The following is a 22148-nucleotide window of genomic DNA, read 5'->3' on the forward strand; positions in this document are numbered from 1 at the left end:
TCAGCATAGGGAAAGGTTTTCTACCTATGACTCAAAATCCAGGTGCAATAATTTATTTAACTACAAAAAATTCATTATGTAAAAATAAAAATCTTAGGCATGGCAAAGATCACCATAAACAAAGTCAAAAGACAACTGAAAAACTAGGAGAAAGTGTTTGCAATTTATATCTCAGGGGGAAAAAAGACAAATATGTATATAGAAAATCCTAAAGATGCCACCAGAAAACTACTAGAGCTAATCAATGAATTTGGTAAAGTTGCAGGATACAAAATTAATGCACAGAAATCTCTTGCATTCCTATACACTAACAATGAAAAATCAGAAAGAGAAATTAAGGAAACAATCCCATTTACCATTGCAACTAAAAGAATAAAATACCTAGGAATAAACCTCCCTAAAGAGGTAAAAGACTTGTACTCAGAAAACTATAAAACACTGATGAAAGAAATCAAAGATGACATAAACAGATGGAGAAATATACCATGTTCTTGGATTGGAAGAATAAATATTGTGAAAAAGACTGTACTACCCAAAGCAATCTACAGATTCAATGCAATCCCTATCAAACTACCAATGGCATTCTTCACAGAATTAGAACAAAAAATTTTACAATTCATATGGAAACACAAAAGACCCCGAGTAGCCAAACAATCTTGAGAAAGAAAAACAGAGCTGGAGGAATCAGGCTCCTGACTTCAAACTATACCACAAAGCTACAGTAATCAAGACAGTATGGTACTGGCACAAAAACAGAAATACAGATCAATGGTACAGGATAGAATGCCCAGAGATAAACCCACGCACATATCACCTAATTTACAACAAAGGAGGCAAGAACATACAATGGAGAAAAGACAGCCTCTTCAATAAGTGGTGCTGGGAAAGCTGGACAGCTACATGTAAATGAATGAAATTAGAACACTACCTAACACCATACACAAAAATAAACTCCAAATGGATTAAAGTCTTAAATATAAGACCAGACACTATAAAACTCTTAGAGGAAAACATAGGAAAAACACTCTTTGACATAAACCACAGCAAGATCTTTTTTCACCCACCTCCTAGAGTAATGGAAATTAAAAGAAAAATAATCAAAATGGGACTTAATTAAACTTAAAAGCTTTTGCACAGCAAGGGAAACAATAAACAAGACAAAAAGAGAACCCTCAGAATGGGAGAAAATATTTGCAAATGAAACAATGAACAAAGGATTTATCTCCAAAATATACAAACATCACATGGAGCTCAATATCAAAAAAACAAACAATCCAATTAAAAATTGGGTGGAAGACCTAAATAGACATTTCACCAAGAAAGACATACAGGTGGCTAATAGGCACATGAAAATATGCTCAACATTACTAATTATTAGAGAAATGCAAATCAAAACTACAATGAGGTATCACCTCACACTGGTCAGAATGGCCATTATCAAAAAATCTAGAAACAGTAAATGCTGGAAAGGGTGTGGTGAAAAGGGAACCCTCCTGCTAACGCATATATATGGAATCTAAAAGAAAAAAAAATGGTACTGATGAACCTAGTTCCAGGGCAGGAATAAAGACATAGGCATAGAGAATGGACTTGAGGACACGGGGTGGGAGGGGGAAGCTGGGGCGAAGTGAGAGTAGCATCGACATATATACACTACCGAATGTAAAATAGTTAACCAGTGGGAAGCAGCAGCATAGCACAGGGAGATCAGTTCCATGCTTTGCAATGACCTAGAGGGGTGGGATAGGGAGGATGGGAGGGAGGCTCAAGAGAGAGGGGATATTGGGACATATGTATGCATATGGCTGATTCACTTTGGTGTACAACAGAAACTAACACAGTATTGTGAAGCAGTTATACTCCAATAAATATCTATTTTTTTAAAAATTCAAGGGTTAAAAAAAGACCAAAAACCCTATAGAGAAATGGACAAAAGACATAAACAGATAATTCAAAACATATTTTTAAATGGTCCTTAAACATATAAAAATATGCTCAACTTCACTCATAATTAGAAAAATGAAAACTAAGACTACACCAACATACCATCTCCCACCTTTAGATCAACAAAAGTTAAAAAGTATGACAACACATTCTGTTGGTGAGGCTACATTTCCATTTATTGCCGGTAGAATGCACAGTGGTACAACACATTTGGAGGTGAATTTGGCAGTATCTAACAAAACTACTTAGGCATTTACTTTTGACTCACCATTCCCACTTCTAAAAATCCAATACCCTGAAGATATACCTCTAACAATATAAAAATGCATACATATATACAGGATTACAAAGCTGTTATACAGTCTTTCTAGATTTTTATTTTTGTTGTTTAGGATATGTTTTAGGACTTTCTTCAGTTTCTGTGCCTTTTTTTTTTTTTTAACATTTCCTTACTCTACCTAACTCCCCAGTAAGTATTATATTCTTTCTTGGTTCCTCCTACTTTTGTTTTCATCTCAGAGTAGATCTCTCAGCTCGTTTGGGCATTAAAGAGGCAAAATTCCTTGGTCTAGTTCTCAGGGCCTCACCAACAGATTTAATGCCTTCCTAGCCCCACTTCCTCCTTTTCCTAAATAACCATTTCCGTACTCTCCTTCCCCACCTCAGTGCCTATCAAAACACTTCTTCCCAGTCCACTTTTCTAATTTGCGTTGCAATTTACATTAAATGCTTTTTGCTTAAAGAATATGTAAATTAGTTTGTGCAGGAAAAGAAGGCTTTTAAAATACCTTCTATGTATAGTGTTTCCCAGGTCAAACTATGCTTTAGATTTTGGTAAATCTCAATCAGTAGTGATCAACCCCTTTTGCAGGTGGGTTGCATTTTTTCCTCAGTAAAATGAAAATAGAGCTAATTGAGACCCATAGATAAAATATTTTTTCTTACACCTTGAATCATATACTTTTTTTTTTTTTTTTTTTTTGCGGTACGCGGGCCTCTCACTGTTGTGGCCTCTCCCGTTGCGGAGCACAGGCTCCGGACGCGCAGGCTCAGCGTCCATGGCTCACGGGCCCAGCCGCTCCGCGGCATGTGGGATCTTCCCGGACCGGGGCACGAACCCGTATCCCCTGCATCGGCAGGCGGACTCTTAACCACTGCGCCACCAGGGAAGCCCCATATACGTTATTTAAGAGAAAAATGTCACCAAAAAAAGAAGAAAGAAAGAAATGGCACTGGCATTTAGTAACTAAAATGTTCATGTGTAGACAGCTGGGAGGCAGCTTTCTAATCTTTCATCCATTATAGTTGCATGATGCTTTAAAGTCTACAAAGTGCTTTCAGGTGTCATCATTTCCTACTCAAATGAACACTAAGCCTAGGTATTATTATCATTCCCACTTCACAGATGAAGAAATTGAGCTTAGAGAGATGAAGTGACTGGTCTAAGGCCACAGAGCAAGTTAGGAGCAGAATGGCTAAGATTAGTTTATTCTGTGCAGTGCAGCATTTACTGAGCTCCTGTTGCATTCCAGACACTGTGCTAGTGCTGAGGGTGCAGAGGTGGATAAGGTGCTACATCTGGTATCCACAGGCATAGAGACACCCTTCCATAACCAAGACCCTCTTTACTGCACCTGCAGGATCTCCTTTCTATTTGGGCTAGCCAGGGCAGGGCAAGTCAGGCATCTCAAAGCAGGATTGGATGGGAATTCCCTGGTGGTCCAGTGGTTAGGACTCTGCACTTCCACTGCAGGGGGCCCGGGTTGAATCACTGGTCAGGAACTAAGAAGCCATGCAGCTCGGCCAAAAAAAAAAAAAAAAGCAAGATTGGATGGCAGAGAATATTGTCAACTCCTTGTCACAGGATGTTGCTCCCACGGCTCCAGATGTGTGGGGATGCAGTGCAGCTTCTCCCTTAGAGAAGTCCCTACCACCAATCACAGGCTTCTTCACCCTTAGAAACACACAGGCCTGAGAAAAAGCAATTCTGAGAAGATTACTCTCCCAGCCAAAGTAATTGCTCTGGGAACATTTTCTTTCCTAATTCATCTTCTTACTAAGGGCTGAAATATTTGGAATTAGGTTAGGACATGTCTCAGAGCTAGAGGTGCCCACAGGTCCCTATTTTGTCTCCAATAATGTAAATCATCCATCGTGAATCATTAGTATTTCATTCTTTAGTTAACAGTCAAGCCTTTTTTTTTTTAGCCTACCTTAGGCTGCACCGCCTTGACCCTCCATCATAAAACTCTCTGGGTAGCTGACTAGGGCTGGAAAAGAGGCATGTCCACTACAAGCTGAGGGATCTCTGCTTGTGTTCTGCTCATGGGACTCCCAGATTCCTCTCCCGTCTTTCCACCACTGCCCACTACCACCACAGAACAGGAAAGCATGTGTGGGAGGCCTGGGCTGAGACGTGGGCATCCCACACAAGCTAATAGTTCGGCATACCTTCAAACAAATATTTTTAAAATACTAATTCAACGATTGTTTAGGAGCCAAAGGCTACAAAGAGGAAGAGAAAGGAAAGGAGTACTGGCTCTGTTCTGCCCAGTCTTGCACACTTCCCTAAGCAGAGCCAAAGCCTTGCAGTAATGGAACCCACCCTTCTTAGAAATAGGTGTAGTGACTACCTGTTGTTACATGAGTGTGTTCCTTTGTGGGGGTCTCATCCTTCACCCCAGCAGTTTGTGCCAGACCTCACTTCCTCCCTTCTGCTTTAGCCTTCTTGCTATTCCTCCAATATACCAAGCTCATTCTCACTTCAAGACCTTTGACCTTGCTGATTCCTTTATAAGGAACAGTCTTCCCACAGATGTTTTCATGATTCAGTCCTTCACTTGGTTCAAGTCTCTGCTCAACTATTACCTTCTTAGAGCATACTTCTTCCCTGGCCAGCCAAGGTAAACGTACACACACACACACACACACACACACACTTATCCTGATTTATTTTTCTTCATACTTACCTATTATTATCTGTAATTGTTTCCTGTTTTATTTGTTTATTTTCTGTTCTCCCACTAGAATGGTGAAAGCAGAGAATTTGTCTTTTTCTTTGTTGACACCAAGCAGTGCCTAGCTTATAGAAGGCACTAAATAAATAATTATTTGAATGACAAATTAAATGAATGAATAAGTGAATGAATGAATGAATGGCAACAGTAGTCTCCCTGGGAGGGTATAGTTCTGGGAAATAAATTTTCTCTATCTCATTACACTTCTACTTATAGACTGGGGCCCTAGGAAGATGATCACCACTTGGTCAGTCCTGTGCTCACTTCTCTGCAGAGGACACGCTGCCTTAACCTCCACTACCCCTACCACCTCTTTTCAAGGGGCTTCTCCTTTTTCCCAGGGTCCAATCATTACCACCACAAATGAGGCACATGAGCTCAGAAAGACAAGCTAGACTGCCCCTAACATTTTGAGCTGTCAAAGACTATCCCCTTGCAGTTATTGATTTTAAGACAGTGGTTGAATGCCTCTGCACAGTTGTTCCTGAGCCAACTTTGTCTGCTCTGATTACTTATCCTAGTTGTTAACATCCTGAAGCCACCCCTGTATTCACAGAGTACACAGCACTGATTGTAAACTGACCCAGGAAGGCTAAGGTACCATGATTATATAGTTTCTGTAGTGGTTCTTGACATTTTTGGGGTCACAGAGCTCTTCTGAGAATCTGATAAAAGCTAAGGTCCTATCCCCCTCCTCCACCCCTCCAAAATACACCTATACACATATAGACAAAATTGTATACAATTTCAGGGGTTCCCAGAACCCCTGAAGCCCATCCATAACACTCAAGGACGGGTGACATGATGGTCATTTAGAAAGAAATAGGGGGCTTCCCTGGTGGCGCAGTGGTTGAGAGTCCACCTGCCGATGCAGGGGATACGGGTTCGTGCCCCAGTTTGGGAAGATCCCACATGCCGCGGAGCGGCTGGGCCCGTGAGCCATGGCCACTGAGCTTGCGCGTCCGGAGCCTGTGCTCCGCAACGGGAGAGGCCACAACAGCTAGAGGCCCGCGTACCGCAAAAAAAAATAAAAAATAGAAAGAAATAGGTTTGGCCTATAGGTCAAGACCTTTGTGGGACTGAGGAGGATGTGCAGGACTGGCCAGGAGCATCATTTTCCTGGGCTTCTACTTTAGACATTCTATGTCAAGAGAGAAATATAGTCATTATATATGTAAGTATGTGTTAAAGTGTTAAATTCTCCCATTTTAAACACATTTCAATTGTGTAACACTATTTTAGGGTTGACTTCTGAAAAGGATTGCTTTAGGCATTACCTTACTACCTTTAGGCTTTCTTAGTCTTTCCCATTATTGTGCCTCTTCCAGAAAAGCTTAGCTCAGTGAAGGATGTCACTGCTTATGGCCACAGGGAGGCAGGGTAGGTCCAAAAACTGAATGTGAATGCCGGCTGCAGCTAGACTGCAACAGACTAGGCCTTCTTTTGTCAGGAACACCCAGACACTCAGAGCCGCCACCTTCACTCCAGTAACCTTTCTAGTTCATAACAGTGTGACCAGTCCCTGCTAGCCAGTCAATATGGAAGCTGTTCTTCAACGTCTGAGAAGTCTCCGTCCCATTCCCCAGGTTTAGTACATTTAGTTATATTTGTGAGGAACACAGGACCAGGTGTTGATGTTCTTAAGTATGTTGGTGGCAGGGAGAAAGTCACCGAGATAAGTGATTGGAAAAAAAAGAATTTTAAAAAAGGAAAGCGCATTCTTTTCCTATAAGAGCAAATCATTTTGTTGATGAGAGAAAAGGAAGAAAATGCCATTTGTTAGACCTACTGCATGCCATTCATGCAGGTAATCATCTCACTTCTTATGCCTCCTATAACTATGAAATAGGTTGTGCTATCCCCACTTTGCCCAAAGTCACATAGCTAACAACTTTCAAGCCACAATTCAAACCCTGGTCTTTCCACTACATTCCATCACCTTTCATAAACTCAAAAACAATTAAGAAAACCCTTCAGGAGAAACAAAGTAACAAGTATAATTAGTATTGCCTGTATGGAGTCCACAGATACCCAGGAGGTACTGATTAAAACCAATAGGGAAGATATAATTAAGCATAACTTCTTGGACAAAGTCAGTTCTGAGTTGGAACCTGGAGGAGCTGCAGGCCATAGATTGACAAGAGTAATAAGAGCACTAAGGAAGGAAGTCACGTGGCAGGGAGACGCTCAGTTGAAGCAGAAGAGTTACAGGAAAAAGTAATGAGAGCTGAGGAGGAGGGAGCAATTGTTTAACTCAACAGGCACTTGCTAATCTTCAGCTCTCTGCAAGCTGCTGAACTGAGGGATGGAGGGGTGGGGGTGTTGATAGGTTCTCAACAGGTAGAGAAGAGGAGGAATGTATTGATATGAGCCATACAGAGTAAGGGAAGAATGGGGGTATTTGAGGAATAATGAGTAGCAACAAGTGGTACAGAATGAGTGAAGGGAATAAAGATGACAGCAGGAAGGCAGTATGTGCTCTTTAGGAAAGGAAGGATCTGATGAAACTATGTTTTAGAAAAATTAACTGGTAGTAAGAAGTACCAGAGGGGAAAGAATGGAGTTGATGGGACAGCTAAGAGGCTACTGCCATAATCCAGGCACAAGGAAATGACTGCCTGGACCAGTGACAGAGAATACGGAAAAGAAGTTCTCTCTCTAAAGTGTTCTGGTTTACACATTAGTCTTTAGCTTGGATAATGTGAGAAGGTCCCCTCAAATCTGAAGCAAAGCGCCTCTATGGCGATTACCTGAGAACTTTTTCAAAGGAAGAAGCTCTGCTCTGTGGCTCTTCCAAGAACCTGTAGGTTAAGAAGTTGGAAAGAACTCTCATACCATATACAAAAATAAACTCAAAATGGATTAAAGTCTTAAATGTAAGACCTGAGACCACAAAACTTCCAGAAGAAAACATAGGCAGTAAGCTCTTTGGCATCAATCTTAGCAATATTTTTTTGAATATGTCTCCTCAGGCAAGGGAAACAAAGCAAAAATAAACAAGCGGGACTACGACAAACTGAAAAGCTTTTGCACAGTGAAGGGAACTATCGACAAAATGAAAAGCCAGCCCACTGAATGGGAGAAGATATTTGCAAACGATGTATCTGAAAAAGGGTTAATATCCAAAATATACAATGAACCTATACAACTCAACATCAAAAAACGAACAACCCGGGGCTTCCCTGGTGGTGCAGTGGTTAAGAATCCGTCTGCCAGTGCAGGGGACACGGGCTCGAACCCTGGTCCGGGAAGATCCCACATGCCATAGAGCAACTAACCACATGCACCAAAACTGAGCCTCCACTCTAGAGCCCGCGAGCCACAACTACTGAAGCCCGTGCGCCTAGAGCCCATGCTCCGCAACAAGAGAAGCCACCTAGATGAGAAGCCCGTGCACCACAACAAAGAGTAGCCCCCACTCGCCACAACTAGAGAAAGCCCGCGCACAGCAATGAAGACCCAACACAGCCAAAAATAAATAAATAAAATAAATAATTTTTTTTAAAAAATGAACAACCCAATTTAAAAATGGGTAAGGGACCTAGATAGACATTTTTCCAAAGAAGACATACAGAAGGTCAACAGGCACATGAAAAGATGCTCAGCATCACTAATCATCAGGGAAATGCGAATCAATATCACAATCACTTCACACCTGTCAGAATGGCTATTATCAAAAAGACAGCAAATGATAAATGTTGACAAGGATGTGGCAAAAAGGGAACCCTCGTGCACTGTTAGTGGGAATGTAAATTTGTGTAGCTACTATGGAAAACAGTATGGAGTTTCCTCAAAAAATTAAAAATAGAACTACCATATGATCCATCAGTTCCACTCCTGAGTACTTATTCAAAGAAAAAACACTAATTTGAAAAGATATATGCACCCCTATGTTCATTGTAGCACTATTTACAGTAGCCTAGATATGGAAGAAACCTAAGTGCCCATCAATAGATGAATGGATAAAGAAGATGTGGTATATATACACAATGGAATATTACTCAGCCATAGAAAAAAAAAGAATGATATCTTGCCATTTGCAACAACATGGATGGACCCAGAGGGTATTATTCTAAGTGAAATAAGTCAGACAGAGAAAGACAAATACTGTCAGATTTCACTTATATGTGAAATCTAAAAACCAAGACAAATGAACAAACATAACTAAACAGAAACAGAGTCATAGATATAGAGAACAAACAGGTGGTTGCTAGAGGGGAGGAGAGTAGGGAGAGCAGAGAAATAGCTGAGGGAGGGTAAGAGGTACAAACTTTCAATTACAAAATAAATGAGTCATGGGTATCAAATGTACAGTATGGGGAATATAGTCAATAATTATGTAATATCTTTGTATGATGACAGATGGTAACTAGACTTACCGTGATGTTCATTTGGGGATGTATAGAAATATCAAATCACTATGTTGTGTACCAGGAACTAACATAGTGTTGTAAGTCAATTTCACTTCAAAAACCAATAAACTCATAGAAAAAGAGATCAGATTTGTGGTTACCAGAGGCAGGGGGTGGGGGAGGGTGAATTGAATCAAGGTGTTCAAAAGGTACAAAATTCCAATTATAAGATAAATAAGTACTAGGGATGTAAGGTACAACATAATAAATATAATTAACACTGCTGTACATTATATATGGAAGTTGTTATAGAGTAAATCCTGAGTTCTCATTCCAAGAAAAAATTTTTTTGTATTTCTTTAATTTTATATCTATGAGATGATAGATGTTCACTAAACTTATTGTGGTAATCATTTCATGATGTGCATAAGCCAAGTCATTATACTGTACACTTTAAACTTACACAGTGCTATATGTCGATTATATCTCAATAAAACTGGAAGAGAAAAAAGAAGTTGGAACGAACTTTAGCAACATTGATGGAATGTCTGCAGGGAAGATTGGCATTTTCCTTCACAGAGGCAACATGTTTCAGGCCTGGTTCTTCAGCTTTACAGAATCAGAAAGTTGATTTTATCAACATCCTCTCAGAGATAGAGTCACCTTATCAAGCTCAAGACTAAAGTATTAGCCAGAATATTTTAGAGGAAGAACCATAACCACTATAATCACCAAGAAGAACAGAAACTTGACAAACACATCCTGCCATCGGGATGCCTCACTGAGCCAGCACTCCCTCTCCTCTGAGCCACGCTTGGATGATGGCTGCCAGCACCTGCCGCTGTTGCTCCCTTCCTCTGTGCTCCATTTCTGGCCAACCCTCTCCCCTTCTAATGGACACATGCATTCTTTGGATAAGCCAGTACCATCCATAGGCTCTAGTCAAATCTTGCTCTGGTCTGTAAGCCATTCTCCTTTTTTTTTAATTTATTTAATCTTTATATGTTTTTTTTAAATTAATTTATTTTTGGCTGCGTTGGGTCTTCGTTGCTGTGCTCAGGCTTTCTCTCCAGTTGTGGCGAGCGGGGACTACTCCTCCTTGCAGTACGTGGGCTTTAGGCACGTGGGCTTCAGTAGTTGTGGCGCACGGGCTTAGTTGCTCCACAGCATGTGGGATCTTCCCAGACCAGGGCTCGAACCCGTGTCCCCAGCATTGGCAGGCGGATTCTTAACCACTGTGCCACCAGGGAAATCCCCATTCTCCTTTTTTAAGGTGACTGTTTTTCATAGACCTCATCACTCTGTATTGATTTTATTGTTTAATTATTTGAGGAAACACCTATTGTTCTTATTTCCAGATTCTCAACTTTGCTATTGTCCCCATGTACTGCCCATGGTAGGAATTTCTAATCTTCAACCCTTTCCCTGGGGAGAAAAAAAAAACACTTGTTTGTCTTATCCAAAATTCTGTTGTTTGAACTTGGAGCAATATTATCCTCTCTACTCTTTGAGATCCTTTGTTCAATTTCATTTATTTAGTTCTTTATGTGCCTCCTTATGCTTTAATAGCCATTTTGCCTCTCTGAAGAGAAGCTGTTCAGTCATTTCCATACTTCTTACTCAAGTTGAAGTCCAGGCTCAGAAAAATTACTTCTTGTTTTTCCTATGACACAATAAGTTTCACATTATTAAAAAGAACATTTCTCTTCACTCATGAGGAACGTTTCTTTGACAATGACTTCATATTTATCACTGTAGTACCTGAAAACATAGTAGAGCAGATGAGATTTTAAGGAGAAATGGTCAAGAATAATGTTGCTTTATAAACTCCTTGAGGCAAAGATATCATATACCTTTGTATATTATTTCATCTTCTATGTAGTACATAATTAATATTATTGCTTGATGCAATGAATGAAATAGCTAGTAAGCTAATGAACCCTCATAACTATCCACAGAAGATGGTAGAGGTTTTTTTTTTTTTTTAAGTGAAAGAGAGTTTATTTAGAGAGATACACATTCCATAGGCAGAATGTGGTCCATCACAGAGGGCGAGAGCAGCCGATGGTACAGTTTTAATTATACTGGTCAAAGAGAAATGCATTTGGTGCCCCTTTTCAGCCACAGAATAAGTCGATAAATATAATATGAAGTCACTTAAGTCTCACCACACTTTCCCTGCTTGGGTGCCAATACGCTGGACTGAAGCCCTTTGTTTCCTGTGGAGAGTCTGCCACCTCTGCAGACTTGTCCTCAGGAATGTTGTTCTAGAAATAAACCAGCTTTCTCCTTGGGGTCCATGAGTCATACATAGAAATTAATTCATTGGAGCAACTGGCTTTTCTTAGGCCCTTTGTAAAAGTATTTCAGAGAGTCCCTCATGGTGAGGCAAAAAAAGTCATGATCCTCTTCAGTTTCTTTCCAGCTCTTGTCTCATTTCCTCTCTCAGTGCTTCCTCCATCACCTTATACTTGGCTTTTACTGACAAACTTTACCTCCAGACCTAGATCCCAATTCCTGAGCTAGTGTTGCCTAAAGAAGGAAGTAGACCATCAAAGCCTCATTACCCCACCTACCTACTCTCATTTGGAGATTCAGATTTGGAGTCAAATCATACTCCACCAGACCATCCCTGTCTTCTTGGCTGCTAATCACACTTGTGAGATATAGTATGTCAATAGCAAACTTGTATAATCTGTGTCAGAAGGTAGAGCTCAGGAATTCATCTTTTTTTCTTTTAGTCTTTTTTAAATTTATTTTTTTATAACAGAGATAATAACTGAATACATTTTCACTGTGAAACAACAGCATAAAACTGAAGTCCCCCTTGTTAACTATTTAACTTGCATTCCTATATTATTTTTGGCTGTTCTTGTATTCTAGAGTTTTTAAAAATATTCAGTACAAGAAATACATGAATACAATAAAATACAAACACTATAGAAGTATGAATAATAAAAAGTGAATGTATCTCAGAACTCTGCCCTATTTCCTGTCCACTATTAAGAGTTTGATAATAGCCTTCCAGAGCTTTGTAAGAGACATTTCCATACATATGTATGCACTTAGGCTAATAGTTTTATTATTATATAAATGGGTCCATACCATACATCTGTTCTAGAACTTTCTTTATTCACTTACTATCTCCTAGCTTTCCATGTCAGTACATTTAGCTTTACTTTGTTAACAGCTGTATAATACTCCACAGTCTGTGCCATAATTTATTTAAACATTCCCCTATTGATGGGTATTTGAATTGCTTCCTGTTTGGGGTTTTGATTATTTGTTATCGCAACAGTGCTGTACTGAACATCTTTGCATATGTTTCTTTGTGTACTGTCCAAGAACGTCTCTAGGCTAGATATCTAGAGGTGGAATTGATGGATCCAAAAATGGGTGCATTTAATATTTTATATTTTTCAAAATTTGTAATTAAACACTTTAACCACTGTTTCCCTTTCTTCTGCAGAGAGTTCTATCCTGGGAACTGATATTGACCTTCAGACTATAGACAATGATATTGTCAGCATGGAGATTTTCTTCAAAGCCTGGCTGCATAACAATGGAACAGACCAAGAACATGTCCACCTTCTTCTTCCTTCACGGAGTTTCAGCGACATTTCCAGAGCCAGAGAAAATCCAAGTACACACCCCGCAAAAGACATATTATATAGATAATAATTATCCTAGTCTAGGATTAGGACTCTAGATTGGAAAGTCATCAGAATACAGAGTAGCTGAGGTTTAGGGATTGGAGGAGGATTGGATGAGGCTCTCCATGTAAGCATGAGGAGTAAGAAAAGAATTTCTAAAAAGTAACCACCACAGTTAGAAAATTGAGCCTGATTAAGCCCAGACAGCAAGGGCCAGTTAGTTTCAGTGTAAAGACTTAAACACCTCAGTAATAGGGCATCAGCTACACTACATAAGAGCACAATGAATCATATGTTTTCTCAAGTTTTCATTTTTGATGCAGCAGATATCATTGACATTATAATTTCAGGTAAGCTGGTACCTTGACAATATCAATAGAGCCTGTGAGGAGAGGAAAAGAACCAAAATTAAATGATTAAACAGAGGTCTTCTCAATAGGGAGACACCAAACTGAGGGGAACTAAAGCAACTACAGAGGCAAGCCCCAGGGAGTACAACCAGTGGCCCTAGACCATGTTCACAAAGTATGTTCTGGCAATTGTGAAAACCAAGAGGTCAAACCAGTGTTCCAGGCATGTCAGCAAGGTCCTGGATATTGTTATGGCTGACAGTGTTACTTAATTCAGGTCCCACTAGATTGTAGGGATAAAGCCATTTCTAGTCTCCATCCCCTTTGAAACTTGGCCTAGGACCTGGTGGCAGGGCCTGCAAATGGACCCATCAGTATAGTCAGCCACAGCTCCAAAGGGGACAGACTAAATTTTGTCTTCCCCTTTAGGGATGGGAACTCAATGAGAAAAATGGGTACAGACGTCCTTCCGTCTCCAAAGGGGAGGACACACATTGGTCCTTTCTTTCTGGGGATAGCCACTGGGTGCTTAATCTCCCTCCCCCTCCCCCACATTTCAATCTAGGGCCTGGGATGCCTTTAACAACTTAACCTGATTTTACTGTCTTTCTTTTGTGTGTAAAATTTTCTTCCCAGGACCTCCATTCCACGCACTTTGTCCGAGACTAACAGTACCAATTACTCACTTCTTATCTGTTTTCCCCAAGCACTATGTTAACTCCTTTCATTGCATCATCCCCTTTCACCTTCATAACAACAACATGGTGCAGGTACTATTATCATATGTCATTGAATCTAAGATGCTGTCCATTATAAGATACACCGTTATCTTATATACCACTGAGAAAGAAAAACAATGCCAATTAAATGTGACACATTGCTTTTTTGTCACTTAGAAATATTATTTTATTCTTACCGAGAGAGTTCTTTTAGATTAGAGTAGTAAGTAAGGGTTAAGAGTACCTGTCTGGTCGATGGTGATTGCAAGACATATATAGAGCTGTTAGTAAGTGAAAAAAAATGTGTCTTAAAATGAATAAATATAATATTATCCCTGTTTTACAGATGAGAAAACTGAGACAGAGAAATTAAACATTTCTGCACAGAAAATTAATATTCAAGCCAGAATTTGAAGCCAGGCAACTCCATATCCCATTCTTAACCCTTAGGATTAGAAATCTATATTTTATACATTTGACTGCTCTCAGCCTCGAGGACATTCATCAAACTCAAGTCTATCACTTACAGAGCCTGGGCCCTTTCCTACTATGCAACCTGCCTCATGCTGGGCAGTTTTGAGCAAAGGGGCTGCCTCATGCTGGGCACATCTCTCATTAGGAGGGCTGGGGCCATCCAAAGCCAGGAGCTCCTACAGCCAGCCTTTCTTCTACTGTTGCATGGCATTTGCCCATGGTAGTGTTGAGAATTTCTCTGCTTTGCCCTCCCTTGTTCCATGGCTTTCAGCACCAGGGTCAGAGCCAGAATGTTGATCTCCATCTGCAATTATTTTTTGGAAACCACAGGTCTTAAGAATGGGTGGTAGAACTTAGATCCAGACTCTTGTGCTGAGGAGGTCTTCACTGGAATCCAGATGCTCAGGCATAAGTTGGAATGAGGTCCAGAGAAAGTAGGCCTCCTCTGGGGTGGGTGTGACCCACATGAGAGTTTAAACAAGCACAATAAAGACCATATCATAGTTATCCATTATTTACAAAACTGATGCATTGCCCCATATGTAGATTTCTGGAAATGTGGTTCCCTACAAAAAAATAAAACAAAAACACTGAGCTCTCCTACTATAGAATCTTTTGAGGATTGCTCCTCAGATATTCACTTTGACTGCTCCTTACAAAGTTCTCCACCCAACACCACCTGCTTCTGTAGCTGCCTCGGGCCCTTCACCCACTCTCTAGGTGCTTCCCTCAGAGGCATCTTCCTCACGGTGCATAGTCTACCTCAGCTGAGTGTCTTTTCCCATATCTTGGGTTTGGGGGTCTGCCACCTCTGCACCTGAGTCTGAGTGGTGAGAAGCATACCTGGTTCTAGACTCTAGCCCTGGTAAAACATTTTTCCCAGCTTTGGAACATTGCTGAGACTACAACTCCAGTAGTTCTCATCCCTGGCTACAGTAAGAATCACGTGAGGGGCATGTGGGATCTTCCTGGACTGGGGCACGAACCCGCGTCCCCTCCATCGGCAGGCGGACTGTCAACCACTGCGCCACCAGGGAAGCCCGAGGAACTTTTTAAAATACCAATATCAGCTCCATCCCCAGAGATCCCAATTCATTGGTGTGAGGTAGGGGCCAGACATCAGTACCATTTGCAAGTTCACTAGGTGATTCTTACTACAACCAGAGTTGAGAACCTAAGCCAGATGAGCACAGCCATCTAGTCCTAAAGCCCAGGGACCCAATAATGGAGCAGTCAGGCACAGAGGAAACGAGGGGAAGCTGAAGTCCTAGGCAAAGTCCCTCCTGCACTTCCTGGGCTCTAGGACACACCTGGCCAAGAGCTGTCTCACCCAGAACTGATGTCTAGGTCTGATTGCTAGGCCCAGGAGGGCCAGCTAGATCTGACATCTATTCTGGCATCCTATTTTTTCTACATTATTTCTACTTTCATTTTTACCTCATGTTGCAGTTACTACAGTCATTTCATACATCACTGGCATCAACTACTAGCCTTCTCACGAGTATGCAGCACTCATACATTCATAGTTTGTTAACAGTATTTAAACCCAATATACATTTTATTTAAAACCTTCATAATATCAAGGATTCAAATCTAGTGCCACAGAACATTGTACACTGTGACATGTGAATGTACCTGCTGGAGCAAAAGCTTAATACAGAAGCAGATGAATAACCCATACACAGTTAGTTGAAGCCCCCTCAGAACTGTTGTCTGGTGCCGCAATCATGTTCCAAGGCCCAGAAGATTCTATTCACTTGGGGAATTAAAAAATAAACTATTTCAGGAAGTTATTCCTCTCCCTCCCTTGAATGTCCCTAGAAGAGCTCACAGAGAAGCAGTAGCTGTCAGCTGACTGCCTGACTTCTGCTTTCCTGTTCTTCCTTCATCTGACCTGCAGTCTTGCCAAAGCTTAGCCACAGGGAAGCAGGAGGGGCAAAATTTCCTTCTGTGATTGCCAAAAGGCCCTGCATATTTCAGTGTTAGCCGCCTCCTCCGCAGAGGACACACGTTCCTCTCAGACTCGATCACAAGCCAGATCTCTCACTATGAGACAACTGCTCAGCCAGCCCAGAAGTAAAATAAGAAAAAAATCATGCCACAACCAGAAAATAAGTTACCTGTTGTGTAGAGCAATACTGTTCCAGACTTGCTCTCCCTTCCCAAACCAGCTGTACTTTCCTCTGTCACTCCCTGGCCTCCTCCCAACCCTACTTGCTGGGTGGAGGTGGAATTGGGTGGCAGATGTTCTCTCTTAATCGTATAACCTGAAGTAACCTGTGATAAACAATCTCTCCCCCAATGCCGTTTTGATTGTAGTGTGCCTGAAATGTGATCTCCAAGAGCGACTTCTCAGCCCATCCCTGCTCCCTGGAACAGCTGATGGCTCCTTGAGAATGGATGACCCCAAAGGAGACTTCAGCACCCTCTACCAGATGGTTTCCCAGTCATCAGCCTCTCGTTACAAGCTCCGGGTGATCAAGTATGGCCCAAGAGAACCTCTCCCATCCATGCAAATATTTATTCTTATTGGTTCCACAGCTAGGAAGAACAGAGGTAAAGGGCATCCCCAAGTGTCAGGCAGCAGGGAGTCAGTTCCAAAGCAGCAACTACAGGTATGAGCATAAAAGAGTAAGGTCAGGCTACTTAGTATGTGGAGATGAATGAGGAGATTGTGGAAGATGTGCCTCAGTAGGGTATTCTGAAGTCTGGATGAGGACTGGAAATCCATATAGTCTCTGAGAATGCAGAGGAAAAAAAAAAAAGATCAGCAGAACAATGTTTATCCCTTCAGTAAATGTTTATTGAATACCATCATGACAGAGATCTGACCTTCAAGGAGCAAGTGACACATGGGATCTACCCCACCTTCCCATTTCTTTAAGTACTAGAATTCCTGTTTCCAGAAGAATCAGTTCCAGGGTGGAATTAGCAATGATGGCAAAGACCATTTTTACTGCTTCCTAGTTCCTATCACAGTAGCCATGTACAGTTATCTGAGTAAGCTTGTCCATGGATTTGTGACCATGGATACTGCTGGGGAACCTTCTTAAACGTACCCTCTTCTTAAATGTGTCTTCTGTCAGCACCTTGCCACAGAAGAACTAGGCCTGGGATGCAGACTTTTAGCATACTATTGTGTAATGTAGTCGCTGCAGCAGGAATGAATGGGACAGAATGAGCTCAGGAGAGGAAATATCCATCAGAGTCTTGAGGCCTCATGATGGCTGCTCCATTCATTGATTAACAGGCTTTGAGACTCTGCCGTGTGCGACATACCCTGATAGGTGCTAGCCATACTAAGGTGAATAATTCACAGGCCCTAACCTAAAGGATTTCACAATAGGGTCTTATACTTAAGCTAAATTTAAGTGGATCTGCGTCAAGGCTCTGGATATCTCTGAGGAGACTTTCGCTGCCATTGTCTCTTCCCAGGGCTCTAAAATCCAGTGGGGTCTGTGAATCATTGACATATGGACTCCCCTTCATCCTCAGACCCACAAGCTGTTGGCAGCTGGAATGGGATGAGCTGGAAACAAATCAGCAGCATTTCCATGCTTTGTGTCACAGCCTACTGGTGAGTCCCCATGTCACCCAGTGAAGAAGAGGAAGAGTGTTAAAGTACCCAACACAGAGAAGCAGCTAATTAATCCTACCCTGATCCCAAACCTGTCCCAGCCTTCCAGAGCACAGGGGAAAACTGGACGTACTCTGAAATGTGGATTAAATATGACTTGCCTTTGTTGCTTTCACGCTATAGAGAATAATTCCTGAACTCAGTTATATGACACTAAACTTGAAAATCCCTGATTTTGTACATTTAAATGGCAACAGGGAATTTTCCTTAAGTAACTATATTTTAAACCCTATTTTCTTCCTGTCGCTGTGCTGGACATTATGGTTTATTTCAATGAAGAGCACTTAGTCTGTGCCAGACATTGTGCTAAGCCCTAGATATTCAGTCTCATGATAGACATTATCTATGGTCTCAAGAAACTTTCTAATGAAAGAGACAGAATTAAATATGTATATTCTTAATTGTGAGAAGTTTATGAGGGAAAATAATAGGTTGCTGTAAGAGAGCCTCTCTGTGAAAGCGACAATTAAACTGAGATCTGCCACGTGAATGGGAATTAGCTAGGTGAAGGGTGGCAGGAAGAGCATTCCAGGTGCAGGGAAAGGCATGTGCAAAGACCCAAAGGCCGGAAAGAGCTGATCCTCAAATCAAGAGTGGAATGACCATTGTGACTGAAACAAAAAGAGCGAGGACCAAGAGAGCCAAAAGGTGAGGAGCCAAACGTGAGCAGGGGTCAAATCATACAAAGATTTGTAGTCCAAAAACGACGTGGGACTTTACGTACAAAAAGAAATCATTAGAAATGACATCATCTATTTAAGTTTTTAAACAATTAATTGTGCCAAAATTTGGAAATGAACTTTCAGAAGAAAAATGAAAACAAGAAAATGAGGTAGGAGGGCACTGCAGTAGTCTAGGCAAGAGATGATTGTGGCTTGGACTTGGATGTTGGAAGTCAAGATGAGAAAAGTAAACCAATTAAATATTTTAGAGAAAGAGAGCATGTGAAGGATTGGATGTAGGGAGTGAGGAATAGCAAAGTATCAAATAACTGCCTGGTTTCTGATTTACCATTTCCTGAAATGAAAAAACTAAAAGAGCATATACATGAAACAGTAATACAACACCTAGAAAGCAAAATAAAACAATTGCAAATACAATTCAAGGATGTGTATAACTGCTAAGTGGATATAGAATAGCAGTTTGACCCAGTAGGATATGAGAGATCAAGACAACACAGTAATGTGTCCCTTTCACTATCAGAAGCAGACTTCTTTTTTCCTGTTTCAAAGCCCACACTCCCTTTTAGGTCCACCCACTGAGTTCCTGTTTCCTATCTGAAGAACACCCATCTCCTGTCTTTGCAGAGCAGAGACAACAGATACCTCCTAACTGTTAAAGCCCAAGAGCTCCATTTACTATACTCTACCCAATTCCTCAGGATCTTGGGAGATCTACTCGGGAGAAATTGCTCTCATGGGGCTTCAGTACATTTTTTTTTTTTTTTTTTTTTTGCGGTACGCGGGCCTCTCATCCCGTTGCGGAGCACAGGCTCCGGACACGCAGGCTCAGCGGCCATGGCCCACGGGCCCAGCCGCTCCGTGGCATGCGGGATCCTCCCGGACTGAGGCACGAACCCGCGTCCCCTGCATCGGCAGGCGGACTCTTAACCACCGTGCCACCAGGGAAGCCCAGTGCATTCTTATAGTACATGATATTTTAAACAGTTGCATTTTAATACACTGCTAGAGGGAGTGTAAGTTTTCTGGAAAGTGGTACCCTTCAACACTTCAATTCCACTACTGGGAATATAGCCCAAGAGAACAATGAGAAAAGGGAGCAAAGATATAGGCACCAGCATGTTTATCTCAGTGTTATTTACAATGGTAAGAAACTGGAAACAATTTAAATGTCCTAAATAGAGGAATGGTTAAATTGAAATAGGGGAAAAGTTAGAGGAACAATAATTCAGCCAAACAATGAACCATAATAGTTTACAGTATGTACTATAAACTATTATGGCTATATATTATGTAGCCATGATAGTTTATAGTAAGGATGGGAAAGAGTATTCTCTTCCATCCTGGCTTATATTATATGAGATCAGAGTCTCTCTGTCTCTGAACTTGGGGTTTGAGAATCTGTATTTATTTATTTATTCAACAAAAATTTATTGAGCACTACAGGCCAGGTACAGCTGTAGGGGCCAAAGAGACCTCTTCTTTATCACTCCTCTCATGGAAACTCACAAGTATGTGGTTGACCCATGTCTAATAAGATACCCATTTTCAGTAGCACTTACTAAGAGCTAGTCACTTAACCAAGTGCTTTGCATACTTTACCTCATTTGATTCTCACAATAATTCTGTGAGATAGATTGTTGTCCCCATTTTTACAGATGGAGAAGACTGAAGTCTAAAGAGATCAAGTGACTTACCAAAGGTCACACAGCCACTGAAGTGGCCAAGTCAGAATGTAGTTGAATGTAGTTCTGTTGACTATATATCTCATACTTTTAACTCCTTGGCTAAATTCCTACTCCAGGTGTAGCCAGATAAACACAGATCACAACACTGAGGCTAATTCTTCTCCCTTCACTTAGCACCCCAAGCTTCTGTACACCACTGGACTTGAATTCACTTAAACTAGTACTAGGTACTTGTAGTAGTAGCTCCTTACCCATCTTGTGCTTCTTGTGTTTCACCTCAACCGGATCAAAGACCACTCTCCTTTCCTAGAAAAGGAAGAAGCAAAATCGTGTTTGAATGGCTCTTCCTTCTTGCTTCTCACTTGACATCTCCAAGCAGCAAAAAGCCTGAAAGGTGGTGTGTTATGGAGGGAAGAATTCTTCACAAGCTTCAGTTCATTCATTCAACAACAAATATTTTTGGAGTCCCCACTATGTGACAAGACTTATTTAGCGTTTTAACCTTCCAGATCCTATTTTTACAAGTTTTCAGCACTTCTTTAAGTCCATCCTTGGTTTTATATTCTTTCTTACACCTCTTTCACATGTTCTTTGAAAATCTGATATAATCAGTTTACTCTTGACTTCTGTTTCTCATTGTCCTGTTTCCCCTCCAGCTAACTTCTCATTCTAACTTCTGTCTTTCTGTTTATAGCAGCACCACCGTTGTCTACTCACCCAGGCTTGTAACCTCAGTCACTTTCAGCCTTCTCTCCCTTTACACCCACTTCATTACTAAGTCATATCAAATTTTTTCTCATAAGTTGTAACTGTCCTTTCCTTCCCATTCCTGCTGCTTGTTCTCACCAAGACTTCTTCAGAAACTCCTAATTAGCTTCCCTACCTCCGATCTCTCCCTCTTCTAATTTGCCCTGTTCATTAGACCAGATTAATCTTCTTGAAGCATTACCCTATCACATGTGGCTCACCCAGTGACTTAAGTCTTGCCTGCTCTAACCCCATAGCATCTACTGTATGTATTCTTTCCGCTCTTTCCTTTAATTTATATTTCCCTCATTTTCCCTCTTTCCTTTAATATTGCAATAATCTCTTAACTTGTCTCAATGCTTTTAGTGTTTCCCCTTCCCAATCCATTTTCCAATCTGCAACCAGATTAATGTTCTTGAAACACAGCACTCTTCAGCTTAAAGCTATTTTGTGGCTTACTATTAATCATACTTAAAGTGTATATTCCTTAGGCAGGTATTCAAACTCCATCCTTGTCTCCCATTATTCCCCTTCCTGTATCATACAGTGCAACCAAATTAATATACAAACTTTAAATTGCCCTACCTTTGAACTTTTTTTCATGTTGTCCCTTCTCCTATCTCCATCTGTTCAAATCCTACCTCATTCTGAAGGACCCAGCTCAAATGGTGCTTCTGCAATGAGGCCTTTCTGGATGCCTATATTTATCACTAGAGCTTTGTGTGTTCTATTTCTTTTGGGGGCCAAGCATATTTCAATTAGTTTTTAAATATATGATCCTATGATTTTGGTTAAAGTCTATGATATAAATTTGCCTACCCAGAATCCAGGAAAACGTGGTTGCCTTTTCCTGAAATTTCTACCACTTCCCCATTTTACCAACTAAT

The 22148-nt window shown here is 41.0% G+C and overlaps 1 protein-coding gene across 1 annotated transcript in view; it reads left to right on the top strand.

Annotated features, from left to right (window-relative positions):
- Positions 1-22148, top strand: part of M1AP (meiosis 1 associated protein) — a 76910-nt gene that overhangs the window by 39995 nt on the left and 14767 nt on the right. The window contains exons 4-6 of the mRNA XM_089922939.1: positions 12783-12956; positions 16829-16991; positions 17945-18086. Of these exons, the coding sequence (XP_089779065.1) occupies positions 12783-12956; positions 16829-16991; positions 17945-18086 (479 nt within the window). The remainder of the gene's footprint in view (positions 1-12782; positions 12957-16828; positions 16992-17944; positions 18087-22148) is intronic.

Source organism: Delphinapterus leucas, chromosome 13 (genome assembly GCF_059928025.1).
Source record: "Delphinapterus leucas isolate spDelLeu-1000000601 "Yukka" chromosome 13, BTC_Dleu_Yukka2, whole genome shotgun sequence".
Lineage (NCBI taxonomy): Eukaryota > Metazoa > Chordata > Mammalia > Artiodactyla > Monodontidae > Delphinapterus > Delphinapterus leucas.